The following is a 25,725-nucleotide window of genomic DNA, read 5'->3' on the forward strand; positions in this document are numbered from 1 at the left end:
CACTATTTACATTTTATCAAACTACTTTTAACCACTTTGACGGGATCAAAGCGTAAGGGGGACAAGCGCAGCCGCCAGCGAACGCCCGCAATGCCCGCCGCCCCCGCCCGACACGAGCCACCCGAACGGGGGGCGTGACGGCCGGAGCCAGAGCCCGCAGGCAGCCGCCCAAGCCACGGAAACATGAAAGGAACAATGTTTCCTAGTTTAGCCAGGCCTTTAGTGTATAATTTTTTATGGCCGGCCAAAGTCACGGTATTTTTTCTTTCAATTTTCAGTTACAACTGTCGTGCAATAACCGCAATTAGGTTTAAATTGTTATCGTGCATTTTAACACAAGAGTTGCTAACTAACCAATGTGTTGCACATAGCGTAGTTGAACTCGTGTTGCGCGCAACATGTTGCCGTGACTTGCAACGCGCAGCAACGCTTTTCAACTTGCAAGTGCAACCTACGTACTGCAACGTCGCGCGCGCGACAAAAATTAAAAAACGTTTCCCGTATACTCGGAAAATCTCCTTGTATAAAAGTGAATTCTTATAAATGAAAGAATTAAGGTAGGACGTAGTCACCTGGAACTATATTTAAAAGGTATCTTCGTTAGTAAGACCTGTCTTAAAAGCAATTACAAGTGGTTTGACTAAACTGTTTACTTGACGAAAACTTGCCTCGCATGTGGCATCTCTTATACCGAGTTAATACTGTGGAATCCAGATGTCTCGAACCTCCAAGGAAACCGAAAATTGGATTGGAGAAATCGGCGGTAAAATTGCAGTGCTCGACTATAAGGGCCTGTTTATATGGAGGAGAGTTGACCCTGGTAAGAGGGTTATCCTCCATACCGAGCCACCCCGGACGAGAGAGCTTTCAATACGTTTCTTTATAAATAGCTGCGAACCGTTTACATGAGAAATTGAAAAGTTGGCTCGGGGTGCAGGGTAACCCTTGGTGGAGGGTCACTCGCTTTGAAGGTAGGGTGACCTTGGGCAGCGAGCCAACTTTTTCTCCATATTTATAAACAGTTTGATTATTTTTGCCTCGCCTACCAGGGACAAGTTGACACATATACGGAGCATGTGCAAACGCTATAATCGGCCAAAACAAAATTGCAGATAAATTGAAATCGAAGTCAGCGGTAAATTTATCCAAAAAATGGTCTTGGTCGATGTTTCAGCGTTCCTGATTTTAGAAAAGGCCGCCATAATAAATGTTTTTCTCGCCAGTCTTTTGAACCGAGAGGGCCAAGTGTTGGCTTGTTTAACAGAGACAACTTTTTTCATGTAAACGCTCGGCAAAAGATGGCTCGGGGAAGAGGGTAACCCTCCTGGGACAACTCTCCTCCATACAAACAGGCCCTTAGAGAGGTAAACGTCTTTTCGTTCGAGTTATCGGAAGGTTCGACAATTCGGGATTCCACTAAATGAGAAATAAGTGAGAGCTTTGCGGGCCTAACGGCGGCTTGTAGCTTTCAAGTGTTCCACGGATTTGTTCAGACGTGCTATTTGAACAACAAGGACGATGATGGCGATGAAAATCACAACAAACGTGCAAAGACATGCAATTAAGATGTACTCTGTTTTGCCGAGCTCATCTTCATTTGATTTTGAATCTGAGAAAAGAGGAAAACAATAGTATAAGAAATAGCTAGATGATATATATTTTTTAATGATGTCGTTTAGCGCTATAGTGAGGCCTACCCTCCCCCCTTCATTCCCAATTTTACCTGGACCTTTAATGAAGTAGTAACTATGTACGGTCCAAGTTTCGAGAGCTTTGTTTTGTATATGCTCTTTTTGATGCAAGGGTGTTATTAAGATTAGAGCCACAACATCGGACATCGCATAATTACAGTCAAAATACTCAGATCGTGCCGCTTAATATTTAACAATTATTCTATGAGCCCGCGTTGGATACGAGGTGGAATAGCCACGAGGGGAGCGCCGAGTTGGCTATAACGACTCGTATCGAACAAGGGCGAATGGAATTATTGTTTTATTAAATTCTTCTTTAAGTTTAAATCGACTGGACATTTCAGTTTGATGTAAACGAATGGATAGTATGTGGAGGCGGGAAAATTTGTGGCGCAGTGTTCACTTCTTGAGTTGAATGAAACACACGAGGAAAGCGAGCGAGAGAGTTTTCTTCCCAAGATTTTCACCCAATAATCTCCTCTAAAGTCGTCTATATATCCTGGAAATTGTGACAACAGTTAAGATTTACGGGATGATCCGAAGCAAAAGCTTTTCTGGAAACTACACGTCTTGTGCAAGTAGAACGAAGCAAGTGTTTACATTGTACTTGTAATTTACGGCTCCACGGCTGTCATCAAGACTGCTTTATTATTTGAAGCGAAATTGAGCTCAAAGTGGAACAGGTTTATTGAAGTATAAAAGGACAAGACCAAAATTAAAAGGTAACAAACTTTACAGAAGTGCTGAGCCTAATTTTATGACGTACAATGAATGAAACTGTGTCAGTTTGCCGTTCTTTCGTAGTAAATTATTTGCTGCTTTTCTACTTTATTCACTCGCTCTTGTTGTGCGTTTACAAGTATTATATATTAAACTTTTCGCATCAATCCTTTTGTTTTGCGTAGTTAATTTTACTATGGCATTTTTGTGGTTTTTGTAGGCAGCAATGATTATTTCTTGTTCATAAAGCTCGCTGTTTTCAATCATTTTTCTGATGGAACTGTCGCTTCCCGCAGAAACATTTTACGCTGAGCAGCACTTGCCGCACTCATTTCCTACATAAGGTCAAACACAGGTATATGAGCTGATAATCGGGACTCAGTGAACTAATCAGAAAGCTAGAAATGCAATATCCAAGGTTGAGAATTTAAGTGATACCGACTGGAATTTTCGAGAAAAAAATTTCAAAACTGCTAATTCGCATTTCTTCATATTCAGTCAAAAGAAACCCTTTGGTGAACTATTTACGAAAATGACATTTAAAATTTTCAAAGGGTTTTTATATTTGAGAAAATCGGCAAAAGGTTAAAAGGCCGTTTTCGCGTCCCCGCCGCCATAAAATTTTGTCGAATTTTTGTGGGTATTCAAAACAGTCGTACGGAAAGAAGGTTGAACGTATGAAATTTATCTTTGGCAGGTATGCGGGGCATCCAATATAGTACACAGAAACCTAAAAATATTGCAAAACGATGCAATTAAACAGATCTTTTTTAAAGCCCGAAAATTGGTATTTTGAGCACTTTGGTAAACACTTGAAACAAGGGTAACTTTGGTGGCAAAAATCGTGTCCTGGTACATCGAAATTTGGAATAAAAAATAGATCGGCGTCAAGTACTATTATGGTACTGTAACATATAAAAAATCCAGCCCGGGCAATTGAAAAACCACCCGTTGAGAGAAGTAAACGCATAGTGAATACTACAAAAATTGTCACGGTCACGCAACACTAGTAAACACATTTCGATCTGATTTATTCAATGTGTTTTAGTTTTGCTCACTTTGGCTACAGTTTATGCTCGAAAAAGTCTACCTATCTTATGTATAATTTACTGTTTTGTATTCATATAAAAAATTAATTTTCGTGTCATATTTACCGACTTTGTGGAACTTATTCCGGAATAGTTTTGATTAACGACGAACGGATTGCATTATTCGTTTCAAACATTCAAATTCAATTTGAATAGTGTGAATCATCTAACCGTAAACACGTGAATCCGTGAACCTGTCAAAAATTAACTAATCAAATTGGTATATTTTTGACAGGTTCACGTGAATTTGAATGTTTGAATAATGCAATCCGTTCGCCGTTAATCAAAACTATTCCGGAATATTAGGCGGCACGAGCTGAGTATTTTGTCAAGCGGCTATGATCAATGGGCGGGTGTTTGAATTTGAGCCCATCCGGATTGTCATTACCACGAACACTTTATAGACAACTGTCTTTGCGCTGGTTGCTCTATTCTGTGCGGCATACACTCTGCTGAAGAGACCCAATCAGGTCGAAACAGCTGTCCAGAGTTTGCATTTTTGACTTTCAGTTTGGACTCTATCATGTCGTTGTCCCGTTAAGGTTTTTTTTTTCTACGTAGTGTCAGCCTTGCTTATCTTGTCTCTGTATTTTTATTTTTGGCTGATTAGAGCTGTCGCCAGCTCCTACGTACACTAGCAGCATTTTCGTCCGCGGTCCCTTGCTTTCTATTGTCACTTTTAGTTTTATTTGGACCGTAGATCTTTTAGATCCGATATGCTGTACATTTTCACTGTTTTCACATGGTTTTGTCCATGTTTGCAGTGTTGTTTTTCACATGGTTTTGTCCATGTTTTCAGTGTAAGGATAGTCCTGTCTATTCTCACTTTCCTTATCGAGACAACGACATGATATTTCGAATTCTTGACCTATTGAGTAATAGTCACGCGGCTATGATCAATGGGCGGGTGTTTGAATTTGAGCCCATCCGGATTGTCATTACCACGAGCACTTTATAGACAACTGTCTTTGCGCTGGTTGCTCTATTCTGTGCGGCATACACTCTGCTGAAGAGACCCAATCAGGTCGAAACAGCTGTCCAGAGTTTGCATTTTTGACTTTCAGTTTGGACTCTATGTTTTTCATTTCTACGTAGTGTCAGCCTTGCTTATCTTGTCTCTTATTTTTTTGGCGAGGGGTGGGGGTGATTTTCGGCATTTCATGGTAGTTAAGCTTTCTCTTACCGGTCTTTTACTGTAGGAGACAAAGTAAATCGTGTAAATCTGTATGCTAAATCGCATAAACTACATCGAGTAGGCTTTGACAAGGGTTTCCCGCGAAACCTGTGATGCATAGAACTGTGCCCACTAACAAAAGGAGGCACCGTACGCGTCCTGAAAGTAGGAACAAATTCTTCATTACCAGTGAAATAGTTTAACTTTGTTTCCAGCAAGCGTTATATTTCGTCAATTTGTGGCAATATGCTCCAGCAGTAGAGAATGCTGATCAATTTGCCTTTTACACAGAAGTCACATTGACCAGTAATTAGCATGTACAATATTGACATGGCTGTTCCTACCTTCTTTTGTGGGTGAGGTGGTGGTAACAGACTCCTTTGGTGTCACCGCACTGCTTGCCAGCTGCTGTGGCGAGGTAGGAGCAATGGTAGCGGCGGGGGCTTGCGATGTGGTTTTGTCCCTGCTAATCAGGTGGCTAATGAACTGTGTTGACTGGGTATTTCTCAAGCTGGTTGATAGCTGGCCCGCTGAGGATGGAGGGAGTCCGATTGTTGAATTCGGGGAGGTAACTGATATCGATGAGTTCCATGGCGTGGTGGTGGAAGAATTTGATGAAAACGGTGTCGCAGAACTTGCGGAATTACTTGGGCTGGGTGAAATGACTGTGCGAAAAAGGAGTTAAGAAGACGTTAAATTAGAGTGGTTTTCAAACTTGGTCTGGTCATTCAAAAAGGACACGGAAAATTTACTGAAATAATCAAAACTCCAAGTAAATACATGTAGCTGGCACGAGCAGCCGAAATACGCCTGCGAACACACCACGATTGGTTTTGATTTTACTTCTAACTGGATGAGAAAGTGGCGCGAAGTTTTTAAACCAACCACTAAGCGAAGAATGCAAAACCAAATATAAAATGCGAATTAATTTCGATACTCAAGTGAAAATCGTTCTGAATGGCACGGCTAAAACCAAGAAAGGGTTTACATGTAAATTAATATAAACCGTTGCCCCTGACAGCAAGGCGCCCAAAAGTGTGACCACTTTTAATTTATTCACATTCTTTCGTGCAGATTTAATCCAATCAAAAGTCCGTGGATAGCTATGCAGTTGACTTTTGATTGGATTAAATCTAAACGAAAGAATGTGAATAAATTAAAAGTGGTCAAACTTTTGGGCGCCTTGCTGTAACAAGAGATCACAATAATCCTCTGACCTTTATTAGTAGTAATTCCCAAAACGACATAATTACGTTAAAAAATATTAATCAGCAAGAGGATTTACGTTGATCTCATTTTCTTGCGTCGAGAAACAAACCTTTGTAGCATGTTGAAACGACGGATTGTAATTTTAATTTGGGGGTGGCCATGGGGGGGGGGGGGGGGGGTGATGGGGGAGGTGAACAGCTCAACGACTGTATTTTTGCACGTTAAGATTTTCTCTTGATAACATGCTGCATGAGAACGTACTGGAAGGCTAATTTTTGAGTATAGCGTAAGATCTTCATCTTTTGCTATTTGCTGTGAGAATAACTATAACACAATACCGAGTTTAAGAATAAGGCTACGTTTACACGGACACGGTTATCAATCGACACGGTTTCATGACTTCGCAACCGCATCGAAAACGACACGGTCGAACTGTTTACACGGAGCCTATTTAACGATTTTCCGACTGTTTTCGAATGTGATTGTATAAGCAAGCGCTGCTCTCTATGCTTGTTTCACCATGTTTACCCTTCGCAAGCCAGCCAGTTCGGTTCCAAAATACATGGCCGTTTTCAACTCGATGCGGTTTCGCCGTTTTTGACCGTTTACACGACAACGAAACCGTATCGTTTTGAAAACGCTCCACTTTTGACAGCGTTTTAAAACGACCCGGTTACAGTAGTGGTCTCAATCGGTGCCGTGTAAACGAAAGGCGTAACCACATCGCTTTCAATGCGGTTACAAACTGGAAACCGTGTCCGTGTAAACAGTGCCTAAATAAACAACCATATAGCATTGTTCGCTGACAATCACTGACCGTGACGTTTACACGTACATTCACACAATTTGAATGCGAGCTAGGATGCGTTTTGGAGCGTTCTACTTCAATACCTCCTTGTCTTCAGTCAAAAACGTGACGAGTCTCGGTTATAAATCTCGCAGGAAGCTGCAAAGCTTTTAGACTCAAAGCAAACAATTAGAAAAGTTCTTCGAAACAGTACAGTCAAGTTTTTTTATCAAAATAAAAATTTGAGTAAGTTTCAGGAAGTGTCCTGGCTGTGACGTTTCAACCAGTGTCTGTCACAAAAGGCTCCTTTCTGTACACAGAAATGTCCGCAGTCTTGCATCTACAGACTTAATTAATCGAAACTTCGATCCCCTAGAACGTATATATCTCGATGTTTCCCCCAAACACCTCCATCAGTCGAATATTTAAATAGAGAAAATACGCGATCTAACCTGTCATTTTGCTGAGGTGTGCTGATCGTACTGAGGCAAGACAAACTGACAAGGAGGAGCTAATTATTCGATAACTATAAAACATCTAAACTAATGATTTGGGTCGACGCGCAATAGAGCGAGGCAACGGGCGAAAGACTCGTCGGAACTGTCAAACTGTAACCATAGCTTCTTTGTTTGTCTTTTCCCAATCGAGTACCGTAAATTGTTTAATTTCATAGCATGTTCATAATTTCACAAGATGAATAAAAGATTGACATTAAATTCTTGTTCGCTCAGAACGCCCATAAGCCAGCTGTGTTTTTGGTAAAGCTGCCCCACATCGCCAATTCAATATATTAAAGACAGCAAACGGCAGAAACGGGACGGAAGTGCGGAGGAGCTCGCGAGTGCTATGTAACTGATCAGATCACACGTCATTCGACCCGGAAATCAGTGAAAAATTCCGCTCCTTTCAGCATAAAACTACATTTATAGCTATTTATCATTTGAAATACATAGTCTACGTTCCGATATAAAGCAATTTTTCAAAATTCTCTCCCAGTTCTGTTTCATTTCGGGCGAAGAAAAGTGATGAAACGTCAAACGACTCGACGGTCTAAGAACAGACGGGTGTCTGAATATTAATTATTGAGCTGATTGGAATGTTTTTGACGCACACTTTCGATGTTTTACTTACTTGAAGTCGTACTTTGTGCCTGTATTTCTGGCGTCTGAAATAGAGCACAAACAATCATCCACAGCACTAGGAAACGCAGAGCTGAAACGGCCATGTTGTTAACGTCGCCGAACTTAGACGAGGGCAAAGATATTTTCTTTTTGTGAAACGTAAACTAATATGCATGACAGTGCAAATCGCTGACCCGAGTCACAGGAAGTCATGACTTAATCAATAAATGCCCCGACAACAGAATTAAAATAGATTTTATTTAACTGTCGCAACCTGGATTAGCTGAGTATGTAATTTAGACCATTGCCGATCGTCTGTCAAAACGGGACGGCGTGTATCTGAATTTGGTAGAAAAAAGGAGATCACCTTTGCGGACTTCAATTAGTTCTGTTTAAATTGTATTTGGCTGTGAAATAATAATGCTCACACACATAGATTACAAGTGCAACTACCGTAATGGAATAATTCTAACGCGCCTGAGCGCCGTTAATTTGTTCAGTTGTCCATAGAAAAGCACGAGCCAAATTTCACGCACTTTTGAGTACTTTTAAAATTCAGTGAAAATTCACAAGTGCTTATTCAGCAGTGCATGAGAAACAAGTTGACTAATTCCAAAATGTTTAAAAAAATTGCGCGTGCTCTAGCCTGTTCCAGGCGTTTGGTTAGCTGGGAAGCAGCTCGAAAAACGGGGAGAGGGCCCGGGGGGGGGGGGGCACTCCCTTTTAAGGTCTAAACGGGGACGTGCGGCCCGATAGGGTATGGTTTTCAGGCTTTTTTGTTTTGAACGGGGTATATATTTCACCCCTTTTTGTCTTAAACAGAGTGTCTTTACATGGACCAATGTATTGTTTGCCTGCAGAGGTGTAAATTTATTCAAACTTAGCCACAAGCCGAATTTTCACAAATTCCTCAGTATTGCTGACTTACCGTACGTTTGCTTTCGGCATTGATACTTAGCTTAATTCACAATACAACAAAGCCAGTGAGGTACTTTTTATGTCTTAGACGGGGTATCAAAAATTGGCATTGATGACGTCATATGTTTATATTTCGGTCCACTGATGATCGAGCTAGTAGCTATTTCCAAGAAATTGTAAAAAAATGTTATTTTGTTTTATTGAATCCTTCAAATGTAAAAGTGCTAGAAAACCTTAAAACTATTGCGAGCCTCCTTAAACAGGGTAGGAAATTCAGAAGTTCGTGTCTTAAACAGGGTCAGGGTTTAGGGGGCCAGGCCGCACCTCCCATGTTATGTCGAGTACCCCCCCCCCCTCTCCCTCCGGGGAGAAGGCGAGAGAACACTAACCGAATAGAACGCGTGGAACAGACTACGCGTGCTCAAGCTAATCAGGTGCGCTATGCTTGGCTAATAGACTATAGTCCGGGCATATTTTCCCATAATCGCCCTCGGTCTTTCTTGTACGGACTTCACTTCGCTCGGTCTGTTCCAGAAAAATTCCCTAAGGACGGCCCTCGCACTGACCAACTTGAATTGACCAACTGTAGCCCGCAAATTTCCTCCAGGGTAAAGGTGGATTTCCACTGACGCGTATTTTTTTACGTGCGTTTACGTGCGTGAAAAAATTTAGAGACAATGTATGAACGACTTGCGGTTGTCTTTTAGAAAGCAAGAAAACTGAGCCAAAACTGCTGATTACAGAAAAACTGAAATTTAACTAAAGAATTTTTAAACATTCTAGAAAATTAAGCTAACGTGAAAAATAACGCAAAGAAAAATTGAAATTCTTTCTGTTAAAATCACTTCAATGTTAAAATGTCAGAATTTCCGAGTTTGTTGAACGGTTTTAAAAGATAAAAGACTAAAGACTGAATTTTTTCGAAATCGAGCGGAATTCAATTTTTGGTTTTTGGAGTGGAATTCAAAATTGTTTTTTGGATTTATAATGAGCTTGGTTACCATGGTAGCGCAGCGTGGTCTTAAGCAATGGCGGATCCAGACCTTCATCCAGACTCTAAGATTAAGAGGGGGGCCCGCTCTCGAAAAGACCGAAAATAATTTTTCTCAGCCCTACGAGCCTTGGCCTGAAAACTGATAAGGGCCCGGGCCAACCTCGTTCCCAGGGTCTCACTGGGAACGAGGTTGGCCCGGGCCCCTCCCCTAGATCCGCCACTGTTAAGCAAGTAGCTTATTTTATCACCTGCTAGTTTTGAGTTTAGCTACAACGGTTTGGTCGTGAAAGCAAAATGATAAGTACTCTTAAGATTGGACAAGTGTGTCAAGCAAGAGGGCTTTTTGGGGGAGGGGGTATCAATGATTGCTGTAATGGGGGAAGGGCTGAACCGTCCCCTGTCGTCTTTTAAGTCCATCTTGAGTCGACTGCTGAACACAGAGGGAATCATGTGAATCATCCTTTGCATCTTGCAATTTTTGCATAAGAGAGAACTGGAGACGAGTCGGGAGGGGGAGGGGGGGGGGGGGGGCACAGTCAACATACATGCTTAACAGAAACCAGAATTTAATATAGCCTTTAATTGTCATTTACATTTTCATTATTATTTACTATTAGGAGAAGGATGTTGTTCTTCTTTGAAAAAAAATCTGTTAAGCTCATAATTAAATGTTAAAATGAACTGGTCTGGAATTTTTTTACTTTTTTATAGAATTATTAGCAGCCAAGTTTGTTGTACTAGTGTTTCAATGGAAACCAATTACACAAAAAAGTAACTTTATAAATATTTTAGTTAACAATAAAATACTCCTTGAGGCTGCTTTTAATTATATTTGGCTAACAAAGTACTGGCTGAAAAATAGTCCAAAAAGTGAAAACAGTCAAACCCTGTTATACAGTCAACCATGTAATTCAGACACCTCATAATCATGATAGACAGTGGGGAAACCTTCTCTCTTAAAGTAACACACCTAATACAGACACGCAAGGCCCCTCCCTCAATTTCCCATGCCAACAAACAGTGCCCATATATGGGGTTCAACTGTAATAATAATTACAGTCCAACCTTTCTTAAGCTGACACCCTTCAGAGTTCAGACTGGCCAGAAAAAGGGTGTACATAGGAGAGACGTCTGCTTATGGGAGGCATTCACCTATGGAAGGTGTCTGTTAGCAGATTTTCAACTATACACAACTATTTAGAAAGTTATCAGGCGGTTTATGCGATTTTCAGTTGCTTAGCAACTTTAAGACAAATGCTACAGGTGCAGTCTGATATCAGGTGCTGGAACTCACCATGGGACCAGTTCTAGTTTCTCTGTCTTAGCAACAAAAGGTACAGTTTTGTTTTAGGTTATTCAGTTGGTAAAAACAGAGTTAAAAGAAACACCGTTGGCAGCAGTGGATCAAAGAAGGGACCCGAGGCCACCATCTTTTTGTCACAAATGTGAAGTGCAAAAAGCCAGTTTCTTTCAGTCAGGTACTTTTTAATCTTGGCCACCATCTGTTAACCCTGAGCCCGGGTAGTCTTGATCTGCCACTGCATTTATATTACACTAGATTAAGCTTTAAAATTTATATTTACTGTTAATGAATAGTAATTAATACCTTTCTAAAATGTCATCAGATTCTCATTCAGCAGTTATCACTGTTTGCACCGATACGTGAAGTCAGAAATCAAAACAGCGTTGGAAATGTTTCCAAGATTTCCGTCAATCAAAGTTTGAAGGGGTTTCAGATGACTTTTTGCGCGAGCAATCACGAAAGTGAACTGGTGATAAATACATTTTATTCCGCGGCCAGAACCCCTTAAATGTTTTGCTGTGTGATTAAGTTAAATTTGACTAATTTCTGTAGTCTTCAGTCGGCATAAAATTTATTTACCGGTATCACCGGTTACATCTCATGATCACTTGTGGAACATCGCTCAAGTATTGATTGACAGAAATCTTGGAAACCTTTCCACAGGTGTTTCAATTTCTGTAGTCGCCTATCAATGCAAATTGTGGTAATGAGTTTTGTTAGAGTTTTGTTTCCATGCGATCCACCGTGTACATAAATTTGAGTGTTGAAGGGAAACCAAACTCACTGTTTCATCTGCGGTCATTCTTCTTTAAGCGCTTTGTTATTTTTTATTATTTTCCTCGTAAAGTTCCCCCCTTGGCTTGTTAGCTCATTTTCACCTGCTCGACTGACTGAAAAGGGGCAGCTTGCAGTCTACACTGAAAACAGCATTTCAGTTGCAGGATAAAACAAATATGCCTGTTTATATACGGCCTATTTAATATTTAAATTATCCCCTCAAGCAAGAACAAGTGCAGCCTCATTAATCAGGGGGCTGAAGCACAGACACTTTTGGGTCAAGGACATTAAACAAAAGTCAAAATGTTCTCATCTTTGGTTAATTCTATCCACTTTTATCAAAAACAAGTTACATGTGCTAAAACAAGAGTATTGGTGGAAGTGAGAGGGCACTAAAAATAAGAACATTGACTTTGGGTTGCTGTCTATCATTGGTAAAAATGTCTGTGCTAAAAAGTCGTCTACATAAACAATTTTTATGTGACAATTTTTGTGATAAACATATTTGATTGTGTAGATGGCACAACAATAATCAACAGTTCAAAGATAGTGTGCTAGTAATGACTTTAAACAGCAGACTTGCACAGAAAAGCATGCACAATATGCAATACTGTTGCAATATTTGCCACATTTTATGTGACAAGTTGTCTTTATGAGCAATTTTTTGTATGTGACAAGTTTTATTTGCCACATAAAAGCTAACATGCTAGCTTCTCAGCAGATACATTTGTCACATAAAAATTGGCCAAATATTTTCCTCGTCTACATGAGCAAATAAAAAATTGTCACATAAAAATTGCACATGTAGATGAAGCTTAATTCTCCCTGCAATCAAGTCAGGGTCACTCAGCTCCTAGAATCTTCATTTTCCTTTTTGCCGGAACTTTCACCAGCCAAGTGGTCATCATGAATCATTCCATAAGGCCTTAGATGGTAAACCAAGTACTCTAACACATACATCATATTAGGATTGATATAATGGAAAGTCACAGCGTGATCTGAACAGCAGTCGGGTCCTTCTTTATACGGGTTATTATCATAATTCCAAAGCCAAAAATCCTTGGGAAGATATCCGGGTATCAGATGATGTTCCGGGGGGAGGGGCATGAATGTCTCTCTTCCGCTCTCATCCCTAGTGTAGTCAGGCTTGACTCCCATCGCATGCAAACATTTTCCAACTTCAACATCTTCCGCGAAACTTTCTGTTTTACAAAGAGAAGTGTCCCCCAGTGCTTTCTTAAATCTACGAACTGATTCCCGACTGAACACATAGCCTGCCCCTCCGCTGTTGTAGCCCCCAAACGGCTTGAAATGTCTCCCTAGGTAATGAGGTTCCTCTGGGTTCAGTTTCGACACAAGATGGCGGAGATTTTCGATGACTACAAAAGTATCGTCGTCTGCTTTTATAAACCAGTCAGCGTCGTCAATGTGGTGATCATAAACGTAATCCCAGGCTGCACGTGTTTTTGGCCACAAGTTTTCGCGACCTTCTTTAACATCAAGTCCGATCGCGGGAAAGCTGGGGTCCGCTTGCGAGCTCATAAACAAAAGGATGTTGCAGCGTTTTCCCCAAGTTTCCTTCACGGGTTTGCCTTTGATGGGCAAATTGTTCGGACTTGTCATCACCCAGCATAAAATCCGTATTCTCTTCTGTTCCTCTTGAGCCTCTTTGTTTAAGGCAAGATGATGGTGATGGTCTTTCATATCTGTATCAAAATCCACTGGTGATTCAACTTTAAACTTATTGCTGTCTCTGTGAATAAGCTTACGTGTGACATCATCCAAGGCACCGTCATGCATGTGGTTCTCTTCCGGGACGAATAATTTGTGTATAGTTTCCTCCTGGTTGAAGTGATTTAGCACAGTGACAACGAAAACCCCAAAAGTGACTCCCATAGCAAATGCAAGAATCGTACTTCTAGCAGTCGCCATTTTCTCACTTCATTGTTCTCCAGCAACTAAGGTAGTCACGCAACCTCGGTTTGGTGCAGTATCACTCTCGGCGATCTGGCTACAGACAAAAGAGTTTTTGTCTTGTAAATTTTATTTTTGCTGTTTCTATAAGCTTATTTATAAATCTTTGTTTCGCCACAAGCCATTCACCTGTTTAAAAGGTAGTTTTGTTTCTTAATAGTTAGTTATCACCATTTCTCCGATTCGCTATGCAACGATTCGCTGCTAGAAACACTTTCGAGAAAAAAAAAGAAGAAAAAAAAAACCCAGCTGTCCTAACATTTCATGAATATTTGTAATGGAAAACATTTTCCTATTGTCATGCCTGAAAACCTGTCATTAGCGCAAAAACACAGTTTAAAAAGTTTTGAGAGGTAATGACTACATTTAACTAGCCTGTGGTATTCCAAGTTTCTTTTGTAGTCTTTGTATGACGTCATGTTTGGACTGTTTGATACTTGAGCTCCACTAGCTAGCTAACGGTACTGCCTCACGAAAAATTAAACTAGTTGTTTTCGTACAAAAGGGTAATGTAAAACAAGATCGTTACAAATAACAATTGAATAAAAAATGGATTAGAAACCCGTTGTTAGGATCTGGAGTATATAAAATGCGAGAAAACAAATCATGTTCCTTTCAGCTTATGGGAAATGACGTCCATTTACACCTTCAGCAATCGCTAGTCGTGATCACTCACCGTGAAGGGTTGAAAAAGCAAAAAAAAAAAAAAAAAAAAATTGAAATATTAGTAACTAAACAGAACATGACAGAAATTGTCGAAGATGTTAGAAAAGGCGACAAACCGGGGGCGACAGTTAGTGGAAATTAAGGAAAGAGGAACCAAAAAAGAGTAGCTCGAATTAACGAAATAAAAAAAAAATAAAAAAGAAAGAAAGAAAGAAAGACAAAAGAAGAAAAGGACTGGGGACGAGTGAGGAATCTAGCCAAATTTATAAAAGTCATGCAAGTACACGTAAAAGTAAATTAAATGTTGCCAAAAATTAATAATCTTGAGGTGTATGAAACACGTTTGGGTTTAGTTGTCAGCCAGGAAATTAATAGTTTTTATCATATTGCAATCTTAAGGACAGTCTTTCATATCTGAGTCAAACTCGTACAAACAACCTTGTTTTGTGGTTGTATTTTGTCATTTCATTGAGTCAGTTTACTTTTATTACAAAACCAAAAATGGAAAAGACTTAAACTATTAGTTAAACAAAATCAGTAATTAAAAGAAGAGAGGAAAAAAAAAGATCCTCCTCCCCGGCGGGGAATCGAACCCCGGTCTCCCGCGTGACAGGCGGGGATACTCACCACTATACTACCGAGGATCCAGGTGCTTAGATGAAGGAAAATTAAGGTACTTATTATGGTAAAGTTAGAAAAAAGTAAACAAACAAAAAGAAATGTTAAAAGTTATCTAGTTTGATAAAGCAGCACAGTATTTGAAACTAAGGCGCGATTCACCGAAGTGCTCTGAACAAATACACGGTAAAACTCTGAAATGCGACTGTCAAAATTGGATGGCTGAATATTCCAGTCTGATGTTCCTTTTGTTAAACCCAAAATCTGTCTGACAGTATTTCCTTCAAATAACTGACCGCTTTCTTTCTCTTGAAGCAAGATTCTCTTTTTCATGCTGATCGTTTCGCTCTTTGTGTGCTGATAAAATGCCCTTCCGACCACGTAGGTATACCCTTGGCCTTGAACAAAATCGCGAATGGGCATCTTTTTCTTGATTGTCAATTCGACGAACTTTTCAACCTCTACTGGAACTAAAATAGCAGTCAAAGCCTCGAAACTTAATTTCTTTTCTGTTTTCGCTGCAGATCTTGGATACAGTCGTCCTGTGATTAGCTGTACATAGCGAGATTTCCAGTCTTCTGCTCTGCCAAGATGAGCTGAAATTTTGCGTCGTTTACAGAGCTGCATCACGTGCGATTTCCACAAAATGTTGGAATTAGAGATCTCGTTCCACTGGTGACACACTTGGCTTGCGATACACAGCATTTTGACATCCAGATAGGAAAATATAGCAAGCAAAACATCTTCTCCGACAAACTCCATGGTAAAAATTACTCGCAGGTATTTCGCGGAATTTTGGCGCGCATTGAGCCTGCGGTAGGCGCAAGGCATCCTGCGGTTTATTTCTGAGGGGAAGGGTTTCGACCTGAGTTCAGCTCAATCTGTGAATCAATTTTTCGCTGGTTCTTCCAGCTTTTTTCTCAATGTAGGTGATTTTCTTTTGTGCACGACTTAAAGAGGCATTTGTAGGTGTAACGATGGCGGAAGACGAGGTGAAAAAGACTGGAGGGCAAGTGGACGGTAAGTTACTCTAGCTCACTTAGTTTCCCTGGAGCTGATCTGACGGGTTTTTGCGGATTTCATTCAATCAAAAAAAAGAAATCTCCCAATTAATATTGATGCGAACGTGTGATCATGCAATCTCTAAGATCTTATTAAATTTCATTTTACACTGAACAGTGATTTTTAGTGTTTTTACTAAACGAATATACGCGATCCAGTGCAGTTTACGTGTGTGTGGAAATATCTATAGGCATGCAACGTAGGCTGGAATATTCCAGTTCCGTAGGCTGGAATATTCCAGTTCAGTCAGTTCAATTGATCATTAAGCTCATAACTTTAAAGCTCGTTGAGTGTAATTCTGTGTCGTAAAGGAGACTTTTTTCCGGTTTTGGTATTAGCAGTACTCATAGTTGCTTATGATGAATTTGTGTTAGAGAAACGTACTGAGTTTATACCAACCGGAAGAAACCTCTTTCTGAATACCTTAGAGATCTGATACCTTAGATGCTATAACAGCACTGAAAGCAGAGATGCCAACCTTAAAAAAATCGAGATCCGGAAGACAACCAATTTTGCGAGAAGATACCTCTTCTCAACGTCCAAAACGGCACAAAAAATAGAGCTTCGCCGAGTGATCCACAAAAATGCGTCAAATTTTTTAAAATTTTCTCCCAGATTTGGCCAAAATAAGCGTGAAAACACGCATTTTTAAGAACTTTCCTTCGTATCCGGGAGATTTGATGACCCGTACGGGAGACCGGGAGATACGGCCTGTATTCGGGAGACTCCCGGATAATCCGGGAGAGTTGGCATGGATGTGAAAGGCTTAAGACGGATTCCGCTGAAAATTTGAGCAACGAGTGCGAAAATTAAGTACCAAAAATCTGTTTATAACACGGCAATATTTTGTATACTATTTAAAAGATCTTACTGAAAATCATTTGTCCTAGTGACCCTGTGATTAAATTCTAAACCATTCTCGAGAAAATCAAAGCCAAACCTCATAAAAATGTTCAAAACGCGCGCCATTTTGTTTTGAACTGGCGCGAAATATCCGTTTTAACTGGAATATAGATAATTTCAAATCCATTTTTCTCTCGCGGGGTCAGCTTGAGGGCTTAAGTTTTGGCAGGTTTTTGTTAGCTGTACTTAAACTGTTACCATGCTATGAGGTCTCTTTGGTAACTTTGTTTTTGCCTGTATTGCTCGAATGTTGGGCGGAAACCATCTTAATATCAATTAGATAGTAAGCTTGAGGTTCCTATTAAAACAGTAGAGTGTTTTTGACAAGGAGCTATTGGTTGATAGTTGACCCGCTGAAATTTATTGTTCTTAAAACAAAATATTAGCCCAAGAAGCGAAGCTTCAAGGGCTGAACATCAAATTTCCAGTTAACTATCAGACCGATATTTCCGAGACAAAAACACTCTATCATTTTTATTGTTCTCCACTAAATTTTATTCCACACGCCCATTCAAAAATGAGCATCTTGAATTATTTTTTACCTTTTTGGATGAATGATTTGAAAGCCGAAATTTAACAAATGAAAAATAGGAACAGACAAGTAACCCACTTATTGCAGTGAATTTAGTGGGGTCTTTCTGTCTGTAGGACCACTTGTTTACAAAAAACTTTCATGGATGAGTACTATCTTAATCAATCTGGGTATTTTCCTCAGACAGTCACTATGGGTTGATAGTACCCTCTGCGGTTGAACACTATTGCATTACATGATCAACTTAAACCAATCAGAATCGGTGAAAATTTAGTGTTAGGCTCTAATTAACAATTAGACGGCAAGGTAGAGGTTTCTACTGGCTGATAGTTGGCGAGGGTTCGCCCTTCGCCAACTATTAAAAGCCGGTAGAAAACAAGAGTGAGCCGTCTAATTGTTTTAGCATAATCCAGTGGCTGATCTATTAAACATGCATGATATCGCTAGTGTTGATTTTTTAAAGGATTGTTGAAAAAATTGAGCGAAAAACTGAGAGCGCGTTCCGAGAGCTGTCTATCGACCAATAGACGGCACCTGTGTAGCCAATCAGATTGCACTATTTCTAATTTTTTGCCAATAGACTGCATCTGGGTTATGCTAATGGCTGATAGTTAGCAAGAGTGAAGCCCTTAGTCAACAAAAAGTATCAAAGTCTATAGAAACCAAGAGCGAGTAGTCTAATTATTAGTGACTGTTCCATTTATTAAAACAAAGCATTTTAAAGAACTCTTGGCCATAATGCATAGGGAATGGTGTGCAACCTCCAAGGGCCTTAAGCTGACCAACAGCAACAGCTTGTGCAGTGGATAAGATTGCAAATTTGCCATTGTTTTGTGAAACTAATATAGATCTAGTTCAAGGGGATACCTGTTTGAAGTAGACAAATATTTCACATTCCCTAAAATTATGGGTGCCCAATGCAGTCAGTCAATCATAGATTGTCTGACGTCATTGGGTCTTGTGAAAAAGATGTCAAGAATTATCACTCCTGATAATCAGATGTATAAAATGTAGTTTTAATTAATATTATTTTGAAAATTACAAGGTCCAGATATAGAAAGGTCCAGTCTACAAATGAAAAAAATAATAATAATAATAATCAAAAATAAAAATAAACAAATAAGGTGTTACATCTGAAGCAAACAAGCTTGGTAAATAAAATTCATTTATTTCTGAGATAGATGAGGGGTTGTGCTAGGGCATCCCTAGTCTAACTTCCAGGATTCAAAATTTTAAATGTTTTAAATCACTTGTTTACTTTTATATATTTATTTTTTTGGTAGACTGTTTTTTTCTGCTCTGCTCTGCTCTGCTCTGCTCTGCTCTGCTCTGCTCTGCTCTGCTCTGCTCTGCTCTACTCTACTCTACTCTACTCTAAGTATTCTACTCTACTCTACTCTACTCTACTCTACTCTACTCTACTCTACTCTACTCTACTCTACTCTACTCTACTCTACTCTACTCTACTCTACTCTACTCTACTCTACTCTACTCTACTCTACTCTACTCTACTCTACTCTACTCTACTCTACTCTACTCTACTCTACTCTACTCTACTCTACTCTACTCTACTCTACTCTACTCTACTCTACTCTACTCTACTCTACTCTACTCTACTCTACTCTACTCTACTCTACTCTACTCTACTCTACTCTACTCTACTCTACTCTACTCTGACAAATCTACATGTAGATGTATTTTATTTTATTCTATTTTGTTCTGATCTAGTGATGTCTTGCTTGTTGTAGAACTCTGTCTGGCCCTCATTGACGCAGCCAATGACAAGCAGCAGGAAGTGCGACAGATGATCATGACATCTCTTCATGAACTTGGAAAGAAGCAGCCTGAAATGGTTTTGAGTGCCATAAAGGGATATCTTATAAAACATCAGAAGGTACATGTTTGTCTAGAGCATGTTTTGATTGAGTGCCGTAAAACTGAAATCATAGTAATCACTCTGTTCAATCACAAAGGCCCAGACAATCCAGTGAGCCAATCAAAACTTGAAGCAAATTATACATGATGTAGCCAGCACGAAGCAGGGGAAAAAGTGTGTGATTGAGTCCTGATTGGTTCTGGTTTCACTTTGTGAGCTTTTTAAACCAATCATTAAGTGCAGTAAATGCAAAACCAAAGCAAATGCAAATTTCTTTCGATACTCAAGTGAAAAAAATGCTCTATTTTTTATTTATTTTTGTTTAAATTACAGTAGCCACACCTTTTGATAATGCACAACCCCTGAAGTTCAAAACCAACCAATGATTGCAAGTTTAGCTGGCAAATATCATAAAAAAAATGAATTGGGATGAATCAACAATCCTTGACAAAAAGAAACAAAGAAAATAGATATATCATAAATTTACCAATCGCAACCCACATACATGATCTTTTGAACCCACTGAAGTGAACTTCTTTTTCCTAAGTGGTCTGTTAAAACAATTGACGGCAGCAAAAAATGCAACCATTGAAGCAGTCGAGAGTTTTTCTGTCATTGAATGGTACAGTAAAATTTTGACGACAGATCTACTCTCCCCTATTCACCACTGACCCCAAGTAATGAAATCCTTAGAAGATGTGAATAAAGAACCTGATCTTGATTATTATATGTTATCTTGAGTTATTATTATCTTGTAAAACCAAATTCTGACCTTTGTTTAACTTCTTTTTAGCTTAGTCAAGGTCACAGAGTGGTCCTCCTGAAATCTGCATCAAAGATTATTCACGATACGCTCAGTACTCTTTCACTGGGTTTGGGAAAACAAATGATCAAGTTAGCATCAGCAGAAATGACAAAGAGCAAGGTATATTTATTTGTCTTGTCAGTAATGTCTAAACATGTTGATTAGATTGATTGTACATTTGCCTTTCCTCGCTGTCCTCTTCATTCCCTGTGTGACATAAGGTCACAACTTACTTATGCGTGGGAGTACTAGTGGCAGCCTGGAAATCTTGTCACTTTGCCCTTTATGCACAAGTGCCAACAGTTCAAGGTAGTTTCCCTTGCCAAGGCACAGTCCGACTTGTCTGGACAAATTTTTGTTAAGGCCTGAAGCTTTTTCTTGTGAGAATTGACATAGTAAAACCAGTTCAGAGATGCATGCCATGATGGGCAATGCTTTATCAGTGTGTTCTGTGAACACCCCACACTAAACAAAATATCAAATATGTATTTTCTAATAACAAATGTAAGATTAAATAAAATAATACATGTTTTATTAACCACTAGGATGTTGAGCCTGACTGGCAGTCGGCAGCTTCAGAGGTGTTGGTTGCTCTTGGTGGAAGGTTTGATCATGAGGTTATGGCTGAACTTCTAGACAAGCTAGCACCAGGAACACTACCTCACTACTTTGTTGTGCAGACACTGGCATCTTTCTCTAGTTCCAATCGTGAGTTGCAAATACAGTTACATCATCCTCTTGTTTACTTATCTATTCATAAGATTTCAATCATTATCACACTAGCTTTGACTACTTGTTGTATTTATAATATAGTAGCTCACACTTTGATGACGGTAGTGAAGGAGGGTGGTGGGGGGAGGGGGGTTTCCCCCTTAAATTTTAACCAAGTTCACATATTGATCATATATACTTGAAACAGCAGAATTCATGCAATTTTTTTTTCACGCATCACAGTCTGTTTTTTTTTTTTTTTGCCCTATTTTCATGCCTCACCGTCTAATTTTTGCCTTTTTTACGTGTCACAGATTTAAACCTTTTGCTACCCTCTTTGATTTTTCTATATGCTAGTTAACCTGGGTAAACGGGCGTCTTCTTTTGCATGATCAATTCTTTCCTGGCAAGAGAGACATCTGAGTTTATGTTAAATTTGACCAAATTTGTGTCGGGATAAAATGTATTTATTGCTACAGTTCACTTTCGTGTTTACTCATGCAAAACATTGTCTGACATTCCTTCAAACTTTAAATTTTGATGACCAATCATATCACATGTTCCAGCTTACATGTAGATGCAACCAAAGGTCGGCTGGAATAACTTCAGTTTTTTTCTTTCATCCACAGCCTTTGGTGTTGTGCCGTTTCTCAAGGACATTCTTGGTCGAATGTTGCCCATGATGGGAATGGCTAAACAAGACAATTTAAGATGGGTCATAGCTAACTGTAAGTACCACAGTCACAATTTTAACGCATCTTTAATATATTCCATAATGATTATCAATAGTAAACTATTAAGTAATACAGGTTTAATTAGTTTTATTTGAGATTTGAGGAAAGGCGCTTTTTGGAGACAGAGCTCAGGGGCACGTTTCCTCAAAGGTTCCAAAAAGTTTTCGCATAAGAAAGTCAAAATAAAATTCCAAACCTTTATGATTTCACTGCTGTTTTATACACATATTTCAAATATGAACAGAGGTTCCCTTTGTACAAAGTTTCAGGCCTACACACTTCTCTGTTTTTAAGATACAGACATTTAAAAATGGCTTTGCAGGCCTGAACAGTTTCCGAGGATTTCAAGAAACTGGCCCCTGTTTAGTATTTTTCTTTTTTTTTTTAACCTGACATCTTCTTTAGTGCGCATTAACTACGGTATTTCGAAACTTGCATAATCCTTGAAAACACACAAACTCTCTCTACTCTGAGGGTTGCGTATTAGTCAGACTGGGAACCTACATGTATACCGTTGTATTAAGTTGTATAAGCCCTGGGCTTATACAACTTCGTAAGGGTTTTTGGGTGGGCCTATAAGCGGAGGGGCTTATATCCGGGAGGGCCTATAAGCGGAATGAAAAAATCGTTTTGAAAAGTGTCACGGGAGTGTTGACTGAAATACGTTTTTAAGTTTAAAACGCGTAATAAAGCAACATTTAGCCCTGTTCAGTACTGTCATCCGGTAGAGGGGCCTTATATCCGGGGGGGGGGGGGGGCTTATAACCGGGAGTTTATTGGAATTGTGTTAAGGCCAGTCATTGTGATGTATGGGTACTTTAATTCAAAATGTCTGATTTCACCAGAATTTTTTGACTCTGTTGAACCAAGAGGTGTATGATGTATCTGAGTTAATTATAATTATTAATAAATAAATTTTATATTTATAATTGAATTTAACTGTTTTGAATTCATGTTACATTTCTCACTATAGGTCTTGCCAGGTTCTGTGAGAGTATTGTTGACTATGTAGCAAATGCAGAGAATGCACCATACCCAGACATCACAGTCGACAGATTCCACGGTGAAATTTCAGCAGCTTATGATGTTCTGTTTAATGTGTGGATCAGAGCTAATGAACCAAAGGTACGAACCGAAAATAAGGGTAACTAGTAATAAGATTGCTGTACGTAATACGTAAATGTACGTAAATCTCCCAGTCCGAGAGGCCTGGGAGCAAATGTCTGGTAATCAATGTTTCCCTTGTAGCAAATATTCGACTCACTCCACTGTGGTTGCCTCGGTAGCTCAGTGGTTAGAGCACCTTCCATGAGATTGGGGTGTCGTGGGTTCGAATTCCGCTCACGGCATTTGATTTTTTTTTCTGACATTTGTTCTGTTTAATATATAGATAGGCATATCAGAGTTTACCTCTCTGATGAACAATAAGATTGCTATTTGAAGATTTTGAAGTTTTGGTTAAAATTTGTAATTGTCAGTGATAATAATGATGATGATGATGATGATGATGATGATGATGATGATGATGATGTTGATGATGATGAAAAAAACACTGGCCAATATGCCAGTTGTAAAGAACATGGATTGTTAATAGCTGGGAGGGGGGGAGCTGAGGTGAAACCCTCCCTCCCCCCACATTTTGTGTGGAAAAATATCAGCCCTAAGGGCCAAACCAATATTGCTGTCCCCCTCCCACCCACCCTTATTGAAGCAAGAAAGGGCAATTTCCTTGTAAGATCAGTCACTGACTTGTGCACTTTCTTCGTGTGATCTAGATTCGACTTGCAGTTGTGGATGCTATTGGTCACATGACACTCATTATGGCTCATGATAAGCTTGAAGAACAGTTACCAAAATTACTTCCTGGAATCACACAATTATACAAGAAACACACAGAACACTACCTCATTACACAGGTAACGCTAGTTACTATTGTAGTAAACATAATATTTTCAGGTAGCTGTCTTTAATTATTTTCCGACCTGAAAGACCAAATCGGCCTCTATGAATGGGTTGGTATAATAATGGGTGAAGGAATTTAGGACTGAATATAACTTGAAGGATTCTTCTGATCTAACTTTATTAAAGTCGCTAAATTTTAGGTGGCCTCTGTCCACCTTCATCAGAGTAAAATGATGTTCGTTACATACATACATACATACATACATACATACTTTATTGACTTTCCCGCTAGAGGCTTTCAAAGACAATGAAATAAATACAATAATAATTTAAAACTACTTAAAACTCTAAGATGATATTCATACTTAAAATTAATTAACTAGGATTAAGAATCTATAAAATCTTTTCGTTATACATTAGCATGCACTTAGCATGTTTGAATACGCCATCCAATTTTTAATTAAGACTGGGATACATCTAGATGACTGTGTTAATTATGTCATAGTGACCCATACTACCATCTAGAGCTTATCAAATTTTGGGATGTCAGTCCATTTCTGGTTATTTTGCAGCATTTTGTTAGGTTGCTGTAACAGTGTAACTTACAGTACTCATTTATACACCTGGTCCCATTAATGTTATCAACCGAAAAAATTACTTTCCAGTGCACTATGCACTGGGTGTGGATTTATCCAGTGAATAGTATTATCCACCCTTTGAACAACTGGCCCCTGGGTGAAGAGAGCTACACTGTGTTATGATAGTAATGTCGTGCAGAACAATGGAACAGCGTGACCCAGCCTGCACTTGAACCTGATGCAATTATCCAGAGCCCAGATGTGCTGTCATGCTACCTACTGGCCAGGATAAAATGATGATCGATAGCTTTTGCTTTCATTTTCACAGGGTCTCTGTATGGTTTTAGAAGCATCATGTAAAGATGGTGGTGGAATAATTTTCAATTTAGTGGACAATTTGTTGGGAGGACTACACAGTATGGTAAGATCGAGTGTCAACTCATAGCAGCTAATCAGGCAGTACTGAGTTTTGAGAGGAATATTAATAAAAGCTTGGATTTGCTTTTGTATGTGTTTGTTTATTTTTCTTTTTATTTTCAAACCAGTTTCATTGATTTTTTTTCCCTTTGTTCCAGATTATGTTAATGAACATAAGACAATGAAAAATAAAAATCAAACTGGTTTGAAAAATTTTAAACCAAAGAAAAAATTAAACCACAACATATGTATGTATGACATGCTCAAGCTGGCATTAAAAAAAAATTGGTGTACCTATAGAAAGAATTCTGAAGTAAGAAGTAAGATTCTGATTGGCTCATTATTGCGAAATTTGCAGGGAAACATTCGCGCTTACCAACCCATGTGCTCAGTCGATGCTCAGGTTTGATGGCAACCTCGTTCCCAGGGTCTTGTGGGTAATTTCCAAGATGGCGACCGATGCTATCCACCCCCCTTTTGAAATCCTGGATCCGCCCCTGTGATCAACAATCATGGTGCCAAAGGTTTGAAAGGAATCTCCTGTAAACAAAGCTCAGAATTTAATTAGAGCAACCAATGTGACAAGCATAATTATTAACAAAGGCCTATTCCCAGATACTGACAGATACAGTCATGTGAAATGAACTAAGTCTAAACCTGTTGGGGTTTTGTCAATCAGACTATAACACATATTATGTTTCTCTTTTGCCAGGCTTGTAACTTGCCAGATTTTACTAATCCAATCTCAGTCAAGAATCACAATGAAGTTTTGAGATGTTTTTCTGTGTTGAGTAAGTATTCTTTACATGATGTTAAAAATTTTTTATGGTATACATGTAACATGTAACCAAAAGAGATTCTAAAGATTCTAAATTCTTCACACAATAATTACTTTAAACCTCACGATGTACATGTTAAACACCTAAAAGATTAAAATAAATTATGTTACCTTTATTTAAAAAATGGTTGTGTTAAAAGCTTTTGGGCTGTGTATTCCTGATCAAATTGGAATTTGGAAATGTTGGTTTTTGTGGAGGGGAAAAAAAAACAGAAAACCCAGAGAAAAACCCTTGGAGTAAGGACCAGAACCAACAAACAAACTAAATCCACGTTGTAATGTATGCGTAATGTATGCGTGACGTATATTTGTATTGAGTTGCATTAT

General features: G+C 39.1%; 4 protein-coding genes and 1 non-coding gene across 5 annotated transcripts in view; 1 reads left to right on the plus strand and 4 right to left on the minus strand.

Moving 5' to 3' along the window:
* Positions 1-220: 220 nt before the first annotated feature.
* On the minus strand, positions 221-7,959 carry LOC144649195 (uncharacterized). Its single transcript, XM_078508653.1, has 3 exons — positions 7,801-7,959; positions 5,018-5,338; positions 221-1,609 (listed from the first exon to the last, which is right to left on the minus strand). The coding sequence occupies exons 1-3, from the start codon at positions 7,892-7,894 to the stop codon at positions 1,449-1,451; spliced, it is 576 nt and encodes a 191-aa protein (XP_078364779.1). The 5' UTR covers positions 7,895-7,959; the 3' UTR covers positions 221-1,448.
* Positions 7,960-10,251: 2,292 nt separating this feature from the next.
* On the minus strand, positions 10,252-13,751 carry LOC144651262 (glycoprotein-N-acetylgalactosamine 3-beta-galactosyltransferase 1-like). The gene has a single exon (XM_078511196.1). It carries the CDS (start codon positions 13,712-13,714, stop codon positions 12,629-12,631), a length of 1,086 nt encoding a protein of 361 aa, XP_078367322.1. The 5' UTR covers positions 13,715-13,751; the 3' UTR covers positions 10,252-12,628.
* Positions 13,752-14,291: 540 nt separating this feature from the next.
* LOC144651310 (uncharacterized) lies at positions 14,292-15,894 on the minus strand. Its single transcript, XM_078511255.1, has one exon. It carries the CDS (start codon positions 15,869-15,871, stop codon positions 15,152-15,154), a length of 720 nt encoding a protein of 239 aa, XP_078367381.1. The 5' UTR covers positions 15,872-15,894; the 3' UTR covers positions 14,292-15,151.
* Positions 14,995-15,066, minus strand: Trnad-guc (transfer RNA aspartic acid (anticodon GUC)). Its single transcript has one exon. It is a non-coding gene; the product is annotated as a tRNA-Asp (tRNA).
* Positions 15,895-15,897: 3 nt separating the features above from the next.
* Positions 15,898-25,725, plus strand: part of LOC144651184 (maestro heat-like repeat-containing protein family member 1) — a 41,376-nt gene continuing 31,548 nt past the window's right edge. Inside the window, exons 1-9 of the mRNA XM_078511083.1 lie at positions 15,898-16,060; positions 19,286-19,431; positions 20,207-20,338; positions 20,764-20,926; positions 21,559-21,657; positions 22,637-22,788; positions 23,439-23,579; positions 24,472-24,564; positions 25,273-25,351. Of these exons, the coding sequence (XP_078367209.1) occupies positions 16,018-16,060; positions 19,286-19,431; positions 20,207-20,338; positions 20,764-20,926; positions 21,559-21,657; positions 22,637-22,788; positions 23,439-23,579; positions 24,472-24,564; positions 25,273-25,351 (1,048 nt within the window). The 5' untranslated portion in view covers positions 15,898-16,017. The remainder of the gene's footprint in view (positions 16,061-19,285; positions 19,432-20,206; positions 20,339-20,763; positions 20,927-21,558; positions 21,658-22,636; positions 22,789-23,438; positions 23,580-24,471; positions 24,565-25,272; positions 25,352-25,725) is intronic.

This window comes from Oculina patagonica, chromosome 4 (genome assembly GCF_052425735.1).
Source record: "Oculina patagonica isolate OP01 chromosome 4, crgOcupat, whole genome shotgun sequence".
Taxonomy (NCBI): domain Eukaryota; kingdom Metazoa; phylum Cnidaria; class Anthozoa; order Scleractinia; family Oculinidae; genus Oculina; species Oculina patagonica.